General features: G+C 42.3%; 1 protein-coding gene across 1 annotated transcript in view; it reads left to right on the forward strand.

Annotated features, from left to right (window-relative positions):
* Positions 1-17,787, forward strand: part of TRPM3 (transient receptor potential cation channel subfamily M member 3) — an 816,058-nt gene that overhangs the window by 715,670 nt on the left and 82,601 nt on the right. The window contains exons 10-12 of the mRNA XM_025891560.2: positions 4,806-4,906; positions 6,302-6,436; positions 11,754-11,804. Of these exons, the coding sequence (XP_025747345.2) occupies positions 4,806-4,906; positions 6,302-6,436; positions 11,754-11,804 (287 nt within the window). The remainder of the gene's footprint in view (positions 1-4,805; positions 4,907-6,301; positions 6,437-11,753; positions 11,805-17,787) is intronic.

Below are 17,787 nucleotides of genomic sequence, written 5' to 3' on the forward strand. Positions count from 1 at the left end.
GCATCCTTGCCAACATCTGTGTTTTCCTGACTTTAGCCATTCTGACAGGTGTGAGGCGGTATCTCATTGAGGTTTTGATTTTTATTTCCCTGATGCCGAGTGATAGTGAGTACTTTTTCCTATGTCTGTTGGCCATTTGGATGTCTTCTTTGCAGAAATGTCCGTTCATGTCTTCTGCCCATTTCTTGATTGGATTATTTGTTCTTTGGGCGTTGAGTTTGATAAGTTCTTTATAGATTTTGGATACTAGCCCTTTATCTGATATGTCATTTGACTGCATTATTTCTGAAACAAGGTGTTCCAGTGGTTTCCCCACATCTTCAGAATAAAGGGAAACTCCTCCAACATCATGTACAAGTCCTTCCATTCTGGTGTCATCTCTCTCTGCTTCTAACTCACATATACCTCAAGCACTGATTCTCCCTCAATGTCTTCCCATGAATTTCCCAAACTCACTGGGCCATTTAACTCTCCCAGTCCTTGCATAGGCTGTTCCTTTTGCTACAATGCTTTTCTTCATCTCATTTGCCTAGTGAACTAATCCCTCCCTTAAAACTATTATCTCAAATACTTTTATTTAAGATTTTATTTAAGATTTAAAACACTTAAATCTTCCCTGACCTCCCGCAGAAAGAGGAAATATTAAAACTCTATTTTTTTATGTCTTAAACCTATGTGTATTCATTCCCACATCAGGGCCTTTATATTTGATGTTCCCTCTTCCTGGAATGCTCCCCCGCTCCTGCCCCCTGCCCAGATCTTCATATGATGGCTTTTTCTAATTATTTAGGTCCCAGTTCAAATGTTATTCTCAGGGAGGTCTCCTGTCCATTCATCCTAATGGAGCAGCTCCACCCCTACCCGGGTCATTATCAGTACCACCATGAAGCCAGTATTTTAAAAGGCCTTCTCCATGCCCACCTGGGATCTGGCATCAACCAGGGCCACAGTGTCATATGGATGGTGTACCCTTAGCCCAAACCGGATCTTCATGGATCCCCAGACCCATTTCAATATTTCAGGGCATTTTCCAACCCTCTCTTTGCCTCACAGGACCAACCAGATGCCCCAAAGGACACCCAGACTTGTATCTGTGATGTTATCCAATGGCTTCATACTCAGCCCTGGTTTCAGTAGGGCATCCTGGCCAGCAGATCACTCCAGTTGATTGGATCATGTGAGGCTGGGGAGCCAGAATGGTGCCGCCACATTGACTTGGAAAGACTCAAAGTGTCCCTCTAGACACAGGTCCCACATCTCTCGGGAATGACCGTGCTCCTTCACAGCACTTACACAATCAGAAAGTACACAGTTCCTTAGTTTCCTTATTCCTTTACTTTCTGAGTGCTGCCCCTCCATGGGTAAAAGTAAGTAGTAAGCTCTGTACACAGAGTGACCTTAGCTATCTTCCTCACCACTGGATGGATGTTCAGTGATAAAACAATTCCTGCCATAGAAGGTATTTAATATCTGTTGAGGAGATAAATGAATGACTGCATGAGATGATGTATTTACTTACTGACCTAGCTCTTCCTCTAGAATGTAAGCTCTCAAGACAATGGACTCTGTTCTACTCACCTTGGTCCTCAGACTGGCGTGGTGCCTGCCATAAAAGAAGGCATGAAATCTGGATTTTTTTAATGTGTAAATAAATGAATAACCAGGGGAATAAGTGAATGATATATAATCTATCCTATTATGTTATTATCATATATTATCTAGCCTCAAGGTTCTTCGCCTTGTCTTCACGATTCTAATGTGAAGATAAGGTTAAGGACCTCTTGTTCTTAAAAGCTCTTGGGGAGCTTTTAAAAACTGCAATGCCCAGGACCAATGAAACCAGAATCTCTGGGACGGCTCCCAAGCACGAGTATATCTCAAGCTCTTCAGGCAAATTCCAGCATGCAACCGCAGTGTCGCATAGGGTGACCAGCCATCCAGGTTGGTGCAGGACTGACAGGTCTCCCAGGACTGACAGTGCTAACAGCCTGACTCTCCTGGGCAGCTGGGATGGTTGGTCACCCAAGTTGAGAACCTCTGATCCAAACTGTCACCCAGCATCACTTTTGAGTGATGTATTTTCAATTTTTGAGAAGTCAAGACACACTGGCTTTGTGATTTCACTTGACAATGTAATTACATTCAGGTAGCTCACATTGACCCCAGTAGCTGCTTCCTCCTTTGTTCTTGTTCAGATTTGTGCTGCTACCTTTGACTGGGTGACATACAAATTTGTGGCATACAAATGGCAAAGTGAATGATTAAACCATTACAGCAGGTCAGCAACGACCAATAAAGCCTCTAAGGGAGCAAAGTATAAAGTGCTACCTTTCCAAACGCATCCCCAATGAGCCTTCCCTTTCCTTCAAAAAAAAAAAAAAAATTCAAAATGATGACTGTACATTTTGACATTTTCCTATTTATCCCTTGTTTACACCAGTTACCCTGGTATTAGTTTGTGGTTTCTGATGTTATCACCTGAGGTGATAATTTTTAAAAGAAAAATCCTTCTGTAAACGGAATTAATATTCATCATCCCAAACACTAATTAATTTACTACAAGTAAGTGGTTTATACTGAACCCATCCATGTGTAGACACCAGAATCAAAATGCCCTTTGCCCTGTGAGGAAAAAGTGGCACACAGCTCTCTAGGGTCTTTGTTATTCAAATGAAAGTCTCAGCTCATCAGCACCAGCACCACCTGGGAGATTAGAAATGCAGAAAATCAGGTCCCACCCCAGACCTACTTAATCTGATTCTCTGGAGGTGGGGCCCAAGACTCTTTTAAAAAGCTCTCCAGGTTATTCCTATGCATGCTCAAATTTGAAAGGTGCTATCTAGAGAGCATTTTGCTCACCCAATTCTTAACTTTAATATCTCAGAGCCAAGAAGGAAGAGTTAAGGGGAGGCAGCAGACGGAATCATGTAGCACAGTGGTTCCCAAGCTCTGGGGCACATTGGAAACACCTGGAGATTTTTAAAGCTATCAAAGCCTGGCTCCCACCCCACCAATGGGATGTGGTTGTTTTGGGGTGCAATCTGGGCGTAGGGATGTTTTAAAAGCTGCCCGGGTGATTCTAATGTGCAACAGACTTTGTGAATCACTGCTTTATCACCAGCAACCCTATCTGCTGCTCATTGCTTCGAGCCTCCACTGCTAAAGAATCCAGAAAACTGGGCAGTACTAGCATTTGCTAGCCACCCCTCCCTCACAAACATCAGAATCAGCAGAGGTGGAATGAAGGGAAAACTCACTGGGGCTGAATCTCACGTCTGGCATGATGAATGCCTCTTCTGTTTCCGTTCTGTTAGTAGCTATTTGGTTTTTAACCTCTCTGGACCTCAGTATCTTCATCTGTCAAACAGAGACAGTAAGACCCATTTCCCAGGATTATTTGGGACATTACATATGATAACACGTGTAAGTGCCTAATAGGTTGCCTAGCACACAGTAGATGTCCAAAAACTCTGACGCAGGTAAGAGCGCTGTCTCTATACCCTGCTCCCCTCTGGTGGGACATCTAGCAGCATGGGGTCAGGCAAATATTTAGGGATGGGTCCTGGTCAGGGTACCCAGGGTATTAACTGCAAAAACCCAGTTCACATGTGAATTCATTTATATGATCTCATTCTAGTCTCCCATCCCAGCCAGGAAACGGGATCATTCTTATTTTTCCCATTTCACAAGGTGATAGAACAGTGGTACAGAGAGGACCAAAGTCACACAGCTGTAAAATGGCAGGCGTGGGTCCCCTGACTGTAGCCCAGTGTTCTCTCTACCTCCCGTTCTCAGGCCTCACACCCAGCTGCTTGGCAGCTCGCATTTATTGACAGGATGCATTGATCTAGACCAGCCCCTTTCCAACAGAACCTTCGAGGATGTTGGAACTGTTCTGAATCTGCACTCTTCAAGTCAAAGACCACTAGCCACATATGGCTCCTGAGCATTTGAAACGTGGCTAGTGTGACTGGAGAATTAAAGTTTTTGTTGTATTTCATTTTAATTTAGATTTAAATAGCCACTCGTGAACCACACAGGTCTAGCCACAGACTCTGGAGAATAACAGGAAACTGAAATTATTCCAGTGGCTTCTACCCACCAATCAAAAAAAAACCTAAGCCACTTGTTTGCCTTTCTCTTAAAAGATCTTAACTCTTTTTCTATAGACTGGCCAAGCTGGCCCACTAGTTGACAAGGGCATAGCCCTGTGCAACATACAATGGGAGCAACGCTTCGCACCAGTGATCAGCCAGCAGAAACAACACGTGTTACAGAGTCCTGCTTCTCAAACTTGAATGTGCGCATGAATCATCTGAGACCTTGTTAAAATACGGATTCTGATTTAGCAGATCTAGGGTGGGGCCTGAGCATCTGCATTTCTAGCAAGCGCCCAGGTGCTGCTGCAGCTTCAGCTCCACGGGCCACACGTGGACTAGCAACAGTGCTGAGCGGTGGTCTTCAGCGAGCTGATTTTGTCTCTTTCCTTCCTCCTGGAGGCATCTGGCAGTGTCTGGAGACATCCTGGATTGTCATGACTTGGGTGGGGGTGTCATGGGCCTCTACTGGGTTGAATTCAGGGATGCTGCTCAATAATCCACAATGTGCAGGACAGCCCCCACAGGAGAGAATTATCCTGCCCCCAGAGGCCAGTAGTGCCCCGTCTGAGAAGCCCTGTTGCCCAGCTGAGTCCACTCTTCAGGAAGAGGGGATGTTGATGGGAGAGTCGTGGAGTAGGTCTTCTTGGTATAATAACTCATCATTGCTTTCTCTCTCCCACTCTTTCCTCCTCCTTGTCTGCACAGGAACAAATGCCTCAGCCCCAGACCAGCTGAGCTTAGCTCTAGCCTGGAACAGAGTGGACATCGCTCGCAGCCAGATCTTTATTTATGGGCAGCAGTGGCCGGTAGAGTATATGTCACCACCCCTGCAAAGCCCACTTGCTTGGGCAACGGTATTTGGTTAAGGAGTCTCCGTCTGAGAGCAGCTCGGAGAAGCTGCTGCCTCTTCTCTAGGATGCAGATGTTCCCTCCCTGGTAGCCCTCCTTGGGCTCAGGGCCCCTTTCTCATATTTAGGAAAACACTGCCACCTGGTTGACGCCATGACAAAGCACAACTGCAAACATTCCAGACAGTTCCCATCTCCGGGTGGCCTCTGATGGCAACGTTCAGCTGCAAATGATGCCATCTCTTCCATACGTCTGAGAAAACATAGAAGACAAAAGTCTGTTCGTGAAAGTGAAGGAAGGCATAGAACTAGCAGTTTGTTTCTGGTTGTCTCTGAGGTTGCTGCTGCCATGCTAGCGTATGGCTCCATCACACCTCAGGACGCAGGATTAGCAAGCTCCCGCATGCAGGTACCATCTGGTCCTGGTGGCTGAGCACAGGTCCTCTCTATTCCCAAGCACCACACAGAGGGAACCAAAGCTTTATATAACTGTTCTTGGTTTGTTTCCCTCAACCGACATTACCAAAATTAAAAACTTGGAAAATTGGCAATTGGGTGGTTGGTGCCTGGATCCCTAGGAGGCAGCCAGCAGTCTGAGATTTGATTTCTGTGCTAGAATAACTGAAGGGCAATACCCTCATGGACAGGTCTTCTTTAACCCTGTCTTTCCCGCACAGAGCTGCTGCCCCCCCAGCCCCCCATGAAACCCCTGTCTTTATTTAGTGCCGCTAGTAGATGGCTAGTGTGGAAAGATTTGTCAAGGAGTATAGACACGGGGAACTTTTCGTGAAATGAATTGAATAAAACCCTGGTAAACAGACCAAAGAACCTAAATAGTTGCTTCATCTCTGCATAGAAATGGGTGAGGCAGAAGCAAGGTAGTCTAGCACTTAATTAAAATAAAGAAGGGCCTACTTACTGTATATTTTTTGCTGGGGTCCCTCTTTTCAGGTAGTGGGGGTCTAATTCAGAGCCTCAGGAAGATGAAAAGGAGGACAGCAAAGTACCCACTTTGGCACTTCACTAGTACTGCAGAAGTTTGGTCAGAGAATACAAGGAAAATTCTTGTATACCCTGCGTCTTCCTAGGATCCAGAAGGAAAAAAAAGGAGTCAAGGAGGGAATAGCTTTTGGAACTAGAAAACTTTGAATTCTATTTGCAAAGGCAGGTCCCAAAACACAAGCGAGATTGTGGCTGTCCCAAAAGTGGTGTTGGGAACAGTCTTGCTAGCATGTTCTTGGATGTGTTGAAGGTTTACCAGATGTCAAAGGCATGTCTAAACTGTTCAGGTGAACACCAAGGAACTGCATCCCTAGAACCTGGGGCAGACTAACTCAGTGACTTGATTTGCAGGTGGGGTCTTTGGAGCAAGCCATGCTGGATGCCCTAGTTCTGGACAGAGTGGATTTTGTGAAATTACTCATAGAGAATGGAGTAAGCATGCACCGCTTTCTCACCATCTCCAGACTAGAGGAATTGTACAATACGGTAGGACCAACCTAAGGCACTTTTTATTTTCTCTGTGTTTTGTTTGTTTGTTTTACCTTCTCCTGCCCCTGCACACGCCTGTGAGTCTCTTCCCTTCCCTCCAAATGCATGGATCATTTTTCACAAGTGTTCCCTTAGACCTTTAGACAACAATGCCAAGTCACCAAGATTCCACTTGTTTTAACTGCTCAGTTGTCAGCATCTAGGGGGAGAGTTATGCGATCACACCAAAAGCTAACATTCTCAGATTCTTACACAAACCCACGAGGCTCTGAAAATTAGAACACAGTGTATGCTGTAAGCCCAGAGGGCATTTGAGGCAATCAGCAGAGGAGAACTGATTTAATTAAAAGTGTCAAAGGAGACCGATTAACTATCCCACACCATCTTGTTGTCCTCAGAGCTATGACATTCATTCCTTTTCCTCTATAATGGAATAAAGTGTACAATACCCCTTGCTTGGAGTTAACACAAAATATTTTTTGTATTGTTTTGTAATAATTTGCTACTTCATTTACTAGGGACACCAAGGAGTAATCATAAAGAAAAACTACTATTTAGGAAGTTGTTTATAGTATTCAGTGAGTTAAGTATGTTGGCTCTGAGCTGATACTCACTAAAATCCAATGACGTTTAAAGAGTAGATATTGGAAACTTCAAGAGGAAACAGGCCACTTGGAGAGTACAATTCAGGAAGGTTAAGAAATCTTTCTTCCCGAAGGTTCTGGACCTACCTCAATAGCATTCGCTGCTTGTTCTTTTGTTTTGAATTCCACAAAGGCAAATCCCTTTGGATCTCCAGTAGACTATAATGTGGTTTATACTTATATAAAAACAACATTGCTACATTTCCCAAACACTCTTTCAGTCCAGCTGTGATTAGCATTTTTGGGAAGTAATTCCTATGATACATTAGAAGCAGTATTAAATATGCAAGACTTCTTAATCAAGATCAATAAATTTTTACTTGGAATATTAAGAAAAAGAGTAGGTATTGTTTTCCTGCATTTTACGGATAAGAAAACTAAGGCCAAGAAGTGAATTGGTTTATTCAAGTTCACAAAACTCCTAAGTAAAGAAGAAAGCCAGTACTGAACCACCACTTCTGTGGTAGAGGTTATTCTTCCCCTCATTTGTCACTGCTTCTCCGTCCCCCATGCACAGCCCTAATGAGATAGAGCTTATTGACCTTTCCTCCAGCCAGTGGTGGGTGTTAGGTGGTACCACACTGGCTCTCTCTCCTTCCGGCTGCTAGAGCTAGAAAACAGTTTAGCAGAGCGGCTCCAGGTGTCTGTTTTCTCTGCAGATTTTTCTTGCTTCTGCATAGTGACACTTTCAGTATGAATAGACTGAAAATGATAGAGTAGGAGGTCCCAGTTTCTGTCCCCACCAAAAGATCAATAATTAGCCCTAGGTGAAATGGATAAATTCCCAGAAACATGCAACTGACCAAATCTGAATCATGAAGAAATAGAAAAATTTTAACTGACCAATAACAAGTTAAGGAGATGGAATCAGTAATCAAAAACCTGCTGACAAGAAAAGCCCAGGAGTAGGTGGCTTCACAGCGGAATCTTACCAAACATTTAAAGAACTAACCCCAATTCTTGTTCAACTTTTCAAAAAACTTGAAGAGGCAATACTCCCAAATTTATTTTAGGAGGCCAGCATTACACCGACACCAAAGTGAGACACTGTAAGAAAATAAAACTACAGGCCAATATCCCTGATGAATATAGGTACAAAAATTCTCAACCAAATACTAGCAATTGAAATTCAACAGCACACTGAAAAGATCATACACCACGACCAAATGGGATTCCATCCCTAAATGCAAGGATGGCTCAATATATGCAAATCAATAAATGCACATCACATTAATAGAATGAAAGACAAAACTCATATCATCTCAATAGGGAGGGAGGCAGGGAAAAACAGGCACCCAATTTGGAAAAGAAGAAGTAAAATTGTCTTTGCTGATAACATGATTTTGTATATAGAAAATCCTAAAGACTTCACACACACACACACACACACACACAAAACTATTAGAACTAATAAATGAATCCAGTAGAGTTTCACGATACAAAATCAACATATGAGGGGCGCCTGGGTGGCTCAGTTGGTTAAGCGACTGCCTTCAGCTCAGGTCATGATCCTGGAGTCCCAGAATCTGAGTCCCGCATCGGGCTCCCTGCTGAGCAGGGAGTCTGCTTCTCCCTCTGACCCTCCCCCCTCTCATGTGCGTGCTCTCTCTCTCTCTCTCTCTCTCTCTCATTCTCGCTCTCTCAAATAAATAAAATCTTTTTAAAAAATCAACATGAAAAGCAGTTGAATGTCTGTACACTAAATGAACAATCTGAAAAGAGAATAAAACAATCCCATTTACAAAAGCATCAAAAACTATAAAATACTTAGAGATAAATTTCACCAAGAAGTAAAAAAATCTATAAAGCAAAAATTATAAGACATTGATTAAAGAAATTGAAGAAGACACAAATAAATGGAAAGATATCCCATGTTCACGGATTAGAAGTGTTAATAATGTTACATTGTCCATATCACCCAAAGCCTTTTATAGATTCAATACAATCCCTTTTGTCGGAGTCCAGCTCCAGCGGGGGAAGGGTCCTTGAAGGAAAGGACGGCGTCGGCAGTGAGGAGACACGGACACAGGATCAGGTTGCAAGCATCACCCGCCCAATAGCCTTGGAGGGACTCTTTTTATTCATTAGTGTTTCCTTGTTTTTCCATTCTTCCATGTGATCTTATTTTTTTTACATTTTATCGCAATCATTTTGGATTTAGAAAACAGAGCATGATCTATGAAGATTATCTACTTTCTCCAAAGGCAGTTTACAATGGGTGCACCCTATTTTATCAAAGTACTTATTCCATCTCTGTCTGTCTCTTGTCCTTGCTCCATAGACACCACGGAGGATCACTCCTTTCCCAGAGGCTGTCAGATGATGCCCGCACCCTTTTTTCCTTTAATCTTATACCATTTGTTTATGTCCTCATTATCAACTCCAGTATAGGGAATGGGAGGAATAGGGGCAAGGAAGTTACCCTACACCAGGGGCTTGCCTCGAGGGGCATACCAAAGGTGGCCTCCTATTTTGTATACAACATAGGGAGGTTCCTGTAGTGTGGAATGTCATGAGATTTTTCTAATGTTTCAGAGGTGCCTGAGGAATCTCATCAATAGGAATTTTTACTGGGCCTGGATCCAACACCCTTTCAAAATGCCAGTGGCATTTTTTCATGGAAATAGGAAACACAATGCTAAAATTCACATGGAACCACGAAGGACTCTAAATATCCAAAGCAATATTGAGAAAGAACAAAGGTAGAAGTGTCACCTTTCCTGATTTCAAACTACTTCACGAAGCTATAGTAATCAAGACAGTATGGTATTGGCATAAAAATAGTCACATAGACCAATAGAACAGAGTCAAAAGCTCAGCAATAAACACATGCATATATGGTCAACTAATATTTGAAAAGGGAGCCAGATATAAAAACACAGTTTGGAGGATCCTCAAAATATTTGGGGCTGAAGGGCGGGAAAAATGGGAGATGTTAGCCAAAGGGTATAAACTTTCCGTTACAAGACTAATAAATTCCAGGGATCTAACGTACAGCATGGAGACTATAGTTAACAACACCATATTGTATAATTGAAAGTTGCTGTGAGATTAGAGCTTTAATGTTTTCACCATAATCAACAACAAAATGGTAATTATGTTAAGTGAAGGATGTGTTAACTAACCTAATTGTGATAAACAAATCACATTGTACACCTGCAACTTACACAATGTCTTATTCAATTATATCTCAATAAAGCTAGGGAAAATGGGGTTTTCAGTAAAATAAATAAAATAAAACACAGAGTTTAATGACTTGCATATCAGTTAGAGAATCGAGGTGATGTATTTATTCCAATGATTGGAAAGAAGGAAGTAGGAAAGTTCTAGATCAAGAAAGGCCAATAGATTTCATCACCCAAATCAACTGGTGGTGGTTCCCCAGAGACCTCTGTCAAGAAGGATTATGGGACTGCAAATGGCCTCAGTAATAATAAGGAGCTTGCACATAGGCATAGCTGGTAGGCAGCAGAGCCGGGTGTGGAGCCAGGCATTCTGACTCCAGAGTTTGTGTGTTCAATCCCTATATCAGACTGCATTCCTCAGTGGAAAAAGAATTCTGAGAAGGATGTCGCATGAATGGGCAGGGAGTTGAGGTGATACCCATACCTGAATGTGTTCCCACAGCACTGAAGGATTTGCCATCCCTATTTGAGATTCTCCAATAGGGTCACCAGATTTTGCAAATAAAAATACAGGATGCCCAGTTAAATTTGAATCCCAGGTCGACAATGAGTAATTTCTAATATGAGCATGTCCCATGAAATATTTGGGATATACTCATACTAAAAATTATTTCTTATTTATCTGAAATTCAAATTTAACTGGGCATCCTGTATCTTATCTAGCATTCCTATTCCTGAAAGATGACAGGGATAGCAAGTCATTTCACATTAACTTCTCTTTTCCTTCCAAGAGCCTGTGGCTTTTTCTTTAGACTAGATTTGAGCAAACTGCTACCAAAGAGTCAAATCCAGCCCACTGCCTGTTTTTGTATGGCCTGCAAGCTAAAAAGGTTTTTTAAACATTTTTTAATGATTGCAAAAAATCAATAGGAGAATGATATTTTGTGACATATTAAAATTATATGAGATTTGATTCTCTTTTGGTGTCCATAAATAAAGTTTTATTGATACACGGGCAGGCTCACTTGTTGACATATTATCTCCAGCTGCTTTTGCACAATGGCAGAGCCGAACGGTTGCAATGAAAAGTATATGACCCACAAAGTCTAAAATATTGACTCTTTTTCACAGAAAACTTTGCCAACCTGTTTTAGACAATTTCTCATTTGTTATGGGTAATAAACAGGTTGTGATCAGCCATGTGCTGAAGTGTATTTCCAGTGCTCTAAATCGGTCCCTTTTATCTCCCCCCGCCTCAAAACTAGCCCCTTTCATGATGTTTGGGCCCAGCTGTCCACAGGTTGACAACCTCCTTTACAAAGTTTGAACCTAGAACCTCAAACGGTTTTTCTCAAGGAACCACAATCCAAAAATCTGCCAGCATGTTGGTTTAGAAAAGGCAGGTACAACTGAGCAACTACAACAAGGTTCATCTTAATGAACTGTCCCTCCGCCGGCCAGAACCCTTCCTTCCAGATCCTTCTTGCCTTACCAATGAGAGCCCCTGACCAGCAAAACCATTTGATTCTTCTTTATTGTTTTCAGAGACATGGGCCCTCAAACACATTGTACCACTTGGTCAGGGATGTCAAAAAGGTAAGAACCCTCTCGACTGCAGGTCGGAGGCCCTGTCTTGACTGCTTCCTGTGATTAGAAAGTGCCTCTGTTTTGCATGAGCTGCCAGAGCGTGCCTGTCCCTGCGAGCTCCCTCATTTCAGGGCACTGTGTGTATGTCGCCTTTTAACGATGACTCTGCTTACAATGCAGCTGCGGTTTTACCTCCCGTCTCTGTGGTTTTAGATGCTTTCATGGGACATAATGTTTTTGGATAGCAGAACATGTAATATTTTTGGATAGCTTTGCCCCACGCTGCGTGGATTTCTGCCATTGCCCATTTTCTTCCATATGCCCCTCACTGTTTGGGGAGCTAGTTTCCATGTTGTCTGACTAACCATAGGAGGTATCTTCATGTCCTAGCTCCTGATGCCATGCGTCACTGTCACTTCTAACATTATGCAGAGCACAGGAAGCGTAGCTCAAAAAGTCTCGGAGTATCAGAGGCAAAAACACATATGTGCATTCCATTCTTCTAACACTTTATTTTTTCCAGTAGGTTTTTTCATGTTATCATCTAATTGATGGGGGGGGCGGAAAGGCAGGAGGTTAGGATCAAGGAGAATTATTCCCATTTTACAGATACAGAGGCTGAAATGTAAGGAGGTGAGAACTGTAGTACATGGTTAGGGAAGAGGCAGAATTCAAACTCAGATCCTTTGATTAACAATAATAAAATTTTAGTGATGACCAGGCGCATGGCACTAATCTAAGCCTGCTGTACGTCGCAGCTCGTTTCATCTTCATGACAATTCTATGAAGTTGAATTATTATTTTATTATCATTATTATATAGTATGATTCCCATTTATAGATGAGAAGAGTGAGGTGCAGGGAAGCTATGTTTAATCTTAGCTAAGTGCTTATTTTTCTGCCCCATTCAATCTCTCTTAGAGGTAACTTCATTCCAAATCCTTGACAGCATTCCCAGAGACTGCTGTTTTAACTCCAAAGGAGGAAATAGATGGGGGCACTTTTCCCACCCCCTCCACATGCGTATGCACACCCACCCACCACTCACCAAAGCCTATAGGACCTACTCAGAGGAAGCTACAAAGTAAGGTCAAAAATAGAGTACAATTCCTTCATCTCATATGGAGTCATTGTCTAGAACTTCCCTTGGGTGTTTCCCTTGAAAGGCCAAGTAAAAGTCCTGAGGCTGCTTAGAATGTTCCTATTAACCAACTAGACCTTTGCTAGTAACGAGTGAAGGGTACAAAAAATAAACAAAAACCTTCTGTTGGCTCTTGGAAACTTTCCTCTCATCGCTACACAACCTTACTGAAGGATTTTTCATCTGTGTGAGTGAATGAAGCCTGTTGTTCTTTCAAAGCAAGAGAAACAGATGCTGTGCATTCTATACATCCAACCCAACCACCATTTTACCAAGATCACATCTTTCCCTGATCTGCCCCATTTCGAGCCAGAAGCACATCTGCCCTCAACAGAGCCCTTTCTCTTACCCACAAGCCTTCCAATATTGTGTAATTTCCCCCGGCTTAAAATTGCCTGGAAACTAAATAGGGGGAAGGATCTCGAAAGATTAAGTGTACACACCTAATGCATATTCTTTGCCATGATATTTGTCGCTCATGTACAATAAAATGTCCTGAGAGTTTTTAAATGATAAATAAGATATTATCCCCTCCCACGTCACCTTGAGCTAGTCTGTGTCCCTGCAGGAATTGTGAGGCTTGCTGAGGAGACAGCTGTGCCTTTGTCCCTCAATCTCAGTCAGTGGCCAATTTGAGCCTTCAAATAAAGTCACTGATTCACCTTCATCCCCTAGTTTCTCGATATCTTGCCTGATTTTCAAAGGGATTTTTGCAGTTAGATTTCACTGAATATAAATGATCAAAATCCCTCCTCTTAGGTTCTCTTCCTTGTACGGCTCTGCTTTGCAACATCATTTTCTCCCTTCTGAAATCCCCTTTGCTGCCTCTTACATTGGCTCATGTCACTTGCATTAGAAGGCATGTATTTTTAAGGTAGGGGTTTGTTTTTTTTAACTTCTTAGCTAAAGATGTACTTCAAAAGTAATATAAATAACGAGAAAGAATGGGGTGGTAGGGATTTGGGAGGAAGGAGTATTAGGATCGGTCTTATTTTTCTTTCCAGTGTGATCCAAATATTGGAACAGAAATACATAAGGATTCATTTAGGTACTGAATTAGTAACTGGAAGAAGTGATTACAGATGACCCAGTGTAATTCTGAACTGGCTTAGGAACAATTTATCCTTTTACCTGGGAAAAGAGATTGCCAATAAGGTGGGGAGAAACAGACAGCCTGTTTCTCGTTTCTTCCCTTGGGAAGAGAGAGGAACAGGAAAAGCAGACTCCCGTTTATTTCTATGAGAAAGGTGAGCCTCTGACTTGGACAACAAAAAGGTATAACAGTGGGAACCAAAGGAGCTGGAAGTGTCTACGTTTTATGTAATATGGATGAAGGGAGCTAAAAATGAGGGGTTTTTGTGTTTTCTTAAGAAGTAAATGAGAGAGGGGCGCCTAGGTGGCTCAGTCGGTTAAGTGTCTGCCTTCAGCTCAGGTCATGATCCCAGGGTCCTGGGATCGAGCCCCGCATTGGGCTCCCTGCTCAGCGAGAAGCCTGCTTCCCCCTCTCCATCTGCCTCTCCCCCCACTCATGCTGTCTCTCTCTCTCTCTCTCTCTCTCTCTCTCAAATAAAAAAATAAAACTTAAAAAAAAAGTAAATGAGAGAAATTAACATTGGTGCTCATCTTCCTCAAGTGGTTTCAGATGACTTCCAGAAATTTAGGCCAATGCAATACGCAAAGTCTACAAAAGCTAGGTTTAAAATGCTAAGAAAATCTTGGGCAGTTTAAGCAATTTTCAAAATTAAGGAACTTGATAATTAGCATGTGCTTTGTGCTTTATGATTGTAGGACTTTATGTTACCTATTAGTTGATGTGATCTGTGACAAAAAAATATTAACCAGTAAGTGATAAGCCCTGGTACAAAATGCTACTCCTATGTTAGGATCCTAGTTCTGAACCTTAAACGTGTTCGATGATATATCTGGAAAATCAAATGCAAGTGACTCTTAGGAATCCAGGCAATGCATTTAGGAATCATCAAACGGTCCCATGTTAACAGCATGATTATCTCCAAGTCCAACTCTCCCTTGATATCGAGAGAACTGAGTTTGGAGAACTGAATCTCAAATTACTAATTTCAAGGGAACAATCTAGGAGCAAGGAGGTAAAAAGTTGTTTATACAGCATCAATCAGAAATTTAAAATGATAAGAGTCCAGCCCAGTTCCCAGAACCGCTTTCCTGCATAAATCCATTGGATGCACCAATGAGACATTAATCCAGAGCAGCCCGAGTCTGTCTGCTTTTCCGTGAAATCTAACTTGCTATTTTTAGAAGCTAACTGTCTGCTCGATTTGTGCCTCTATATGTTTTAAAGTACTAGTTTTTCTTTCTTAACTTAAATGTGCTAATACTTCAGATGACCTGTACTATCATCCCCCACCAAGGGAGGGTGATAGTTGAGTATTATATAGAAATAGTTGTGAAATTATGATAGTTTAAAATTCATTCACATGGGAATTAAGACCCAGAGCTTTGGCAGAATGAAAGGGTGGGGGAAGAATTTAAGACACTCTTTGGATAAAGAAAGGACATTTTGATAATCCCATCTGCCAAATTCATGCAGATTTGCAAAAGCGTTTTTATTTTTTAAAAGATTGCCTGGTCTATAACCAAGCTGAACATTGCGGGAATGTTCTCTTTTCCTTGAACTTTCACTAAAAGAGACTTTTGCCCACCCTTCCTTGGTAAACCCAACAACCAGCAATCATTTTACACGCTACATACACTGGAAGGAAGCAATCTTGTTCTGAAGGCTTGTTAATAAGTTTCCACAAAATGTGTTTCCTAAACAGCTGAAATCTGATAGTGATATCATGAGCTGACTTCTGAAAAAGAGCATATTCAGAAGAGCAGGTCCAATACGTGCATTTAAACTACTCTTTTCATTAAAAGTCATCTGTAGGATGGCATGGATTAAAACTTAGCTTCAGAGAAGTAGCTCACGGCATGAGAAAAGGGGACAACATTTTCATGTTGTCAATAGGGCAATAGAGCCAAGGTTCTCTGTTTCGCTCTGTGGATCAAATGGTTTGAGTCACATGGCTTGCAATGTGTTGTTGAGGCATGAAAGGGGACATAAGCGTTCAGGCATTACCAATTACCAAAGTAATTACCAAAAGAGGGAGGAGGGAAGAACAGAAATGACAGAAGGAGCATTACTCCAATGTCGTTGTTGGCTTCCTATTTGAAAAGCACCCAAGCGAAGGAAGACTCCTCCAGAAGGTTTTTGGACATTACCTGTGGTATGTGAGGTGCTGTTCACTTTCTCTGCTTTTTCCAGAGGAGGTGGATGTGATGTGCACAACAGCATTCCCGTCTAGCCCTTTACTGTCCCTGTCTCTGAGCCCTCAGCTCCACTAACCACATTTCAGGGGCGATGAGTAGAAACTATGTCAACCCTGCACGCTCTGGACAACAATCTTTGCCCAGTGCCCAGGCAGCATAGAAATAAGAGCAGCCTGCCAGGTAGTGGTCAGACAATTGGACCTTTAGAAATAGACATGACCTTTCGAAGTAACTCTGTCCAAAGTGCCTGTTTTCAGAGTGTAAACTGAGGCACAGAGTAAAGAAATGATCTGCCCAGGGTCACAGAAAGGCAGAGCTAGGACCACAGTCCAGCCCAGTGCTGTTTCCACTGCGGGGTCATACCGCAGGCTGTTCTCTGCGTCTTTGACATCTAAGGTCACAGGTGGCCAAGGCCGTCAGCCCGGCACGTCAGACATACCCCAATGCTCCCAACCCCTTCAGGGTCATCCAGGACACAGGTATCACAAGAGGCTCAAATTGTACCCGATTTTATTAATTTTATGAAATCTATTTCTTCCTCCCCAAAAGATTTCCATTCTTCCTAGTAAAAATTGTGAAACTAATTTCCCTTAATTTCTGTGCTTTCAAAGCCTCTGGAGGGGAAAAAAAAAAAAAACAGAGGCAGTCTTGCAGCCTTTCAAACACATTACTTGGTAAAGTAAGCTCTCCCTCCTCCAGATATCACTTTAACAAGGGCATCTGACTCTGACTCTCTCCTGATTTCCAAATCCTCCAATCTGCTATATTCATTTACATCGCCTTGTTACACATATAAAACAGAACAGGCAGGTAAATGCTGGTGGAACCGCCATTGGCTTTGGTCAGGTGAACATCGCCCCCTTGTGGTCAAACAGAAGGCAGGCCACTTCCTTTAAGGCCTGCGCTCCAAGCTGGGCAGAACCCAGAAGGTTCATTGAATCCCTTCTCTGGCTTGAGACCAGATCCCGTAGAAGTCACTTCAAAATAATCAAGCTTTACATGAGAAGTTCCTACAAAAAAGGATTCCAGCACCTTCTTTGGTAGTATATAAGCCTAATAGCCCTTTATGAATAAATCATTTGCAAAAAACGTTTCTTTGCCCCTCTCAAATTTTTATTATTTTGAATTTTACCATGATCGCTTTCCTGATAACCCCCACTCATATAGACAATCCAAAAGCATAATTATCACCACTCACTATTGGTCTTCAGGCAATATTGGTGTCTTGTTCTTAGAATTCAAACCGATGTTCACACATTGGTGTCTCAAAAGAAAATCTATAGGGGTTAGTTTCGCTGTTACTCATGTGTTTTAAATTTAGAAAATTCTTACAAGGATTGCAAATGGGCACAAATTCGTAGACTTGCTATCCTGCTTTTCGACAGCATCACACTAAATCTCGTAGGGATGTTTCTGCAACCTGGTACTTGAGCATCATAGACCATAGAGGCCACCGAGCTCCACCCCTTGTACAGGGAAGAAAACTGAGGCTTTGAGGAAAATTGGTTGATTTATGAAGGACAGACAGAAAGAAGCTCAGGGCAGTTGATTCTCGGCCAGTGTT

Source organism: Callorhinus ursinus, unplaced genomic scaffold (genome assembly GCF_003265705.2).
Source record: "Callorhinus ursinus isolate GAN/ISIS: 27379988/994484 unplaced genomic scaffold, GSC_fseal_2.0 scaffold28, whole genome shotgun sequence".
Taxonomy (NCBI): Eukaryota; Metazoa; Chordata; class Mammalia; order Carnivora; family Otariidae; genus Callorhinus; species Callorhinus ursinus.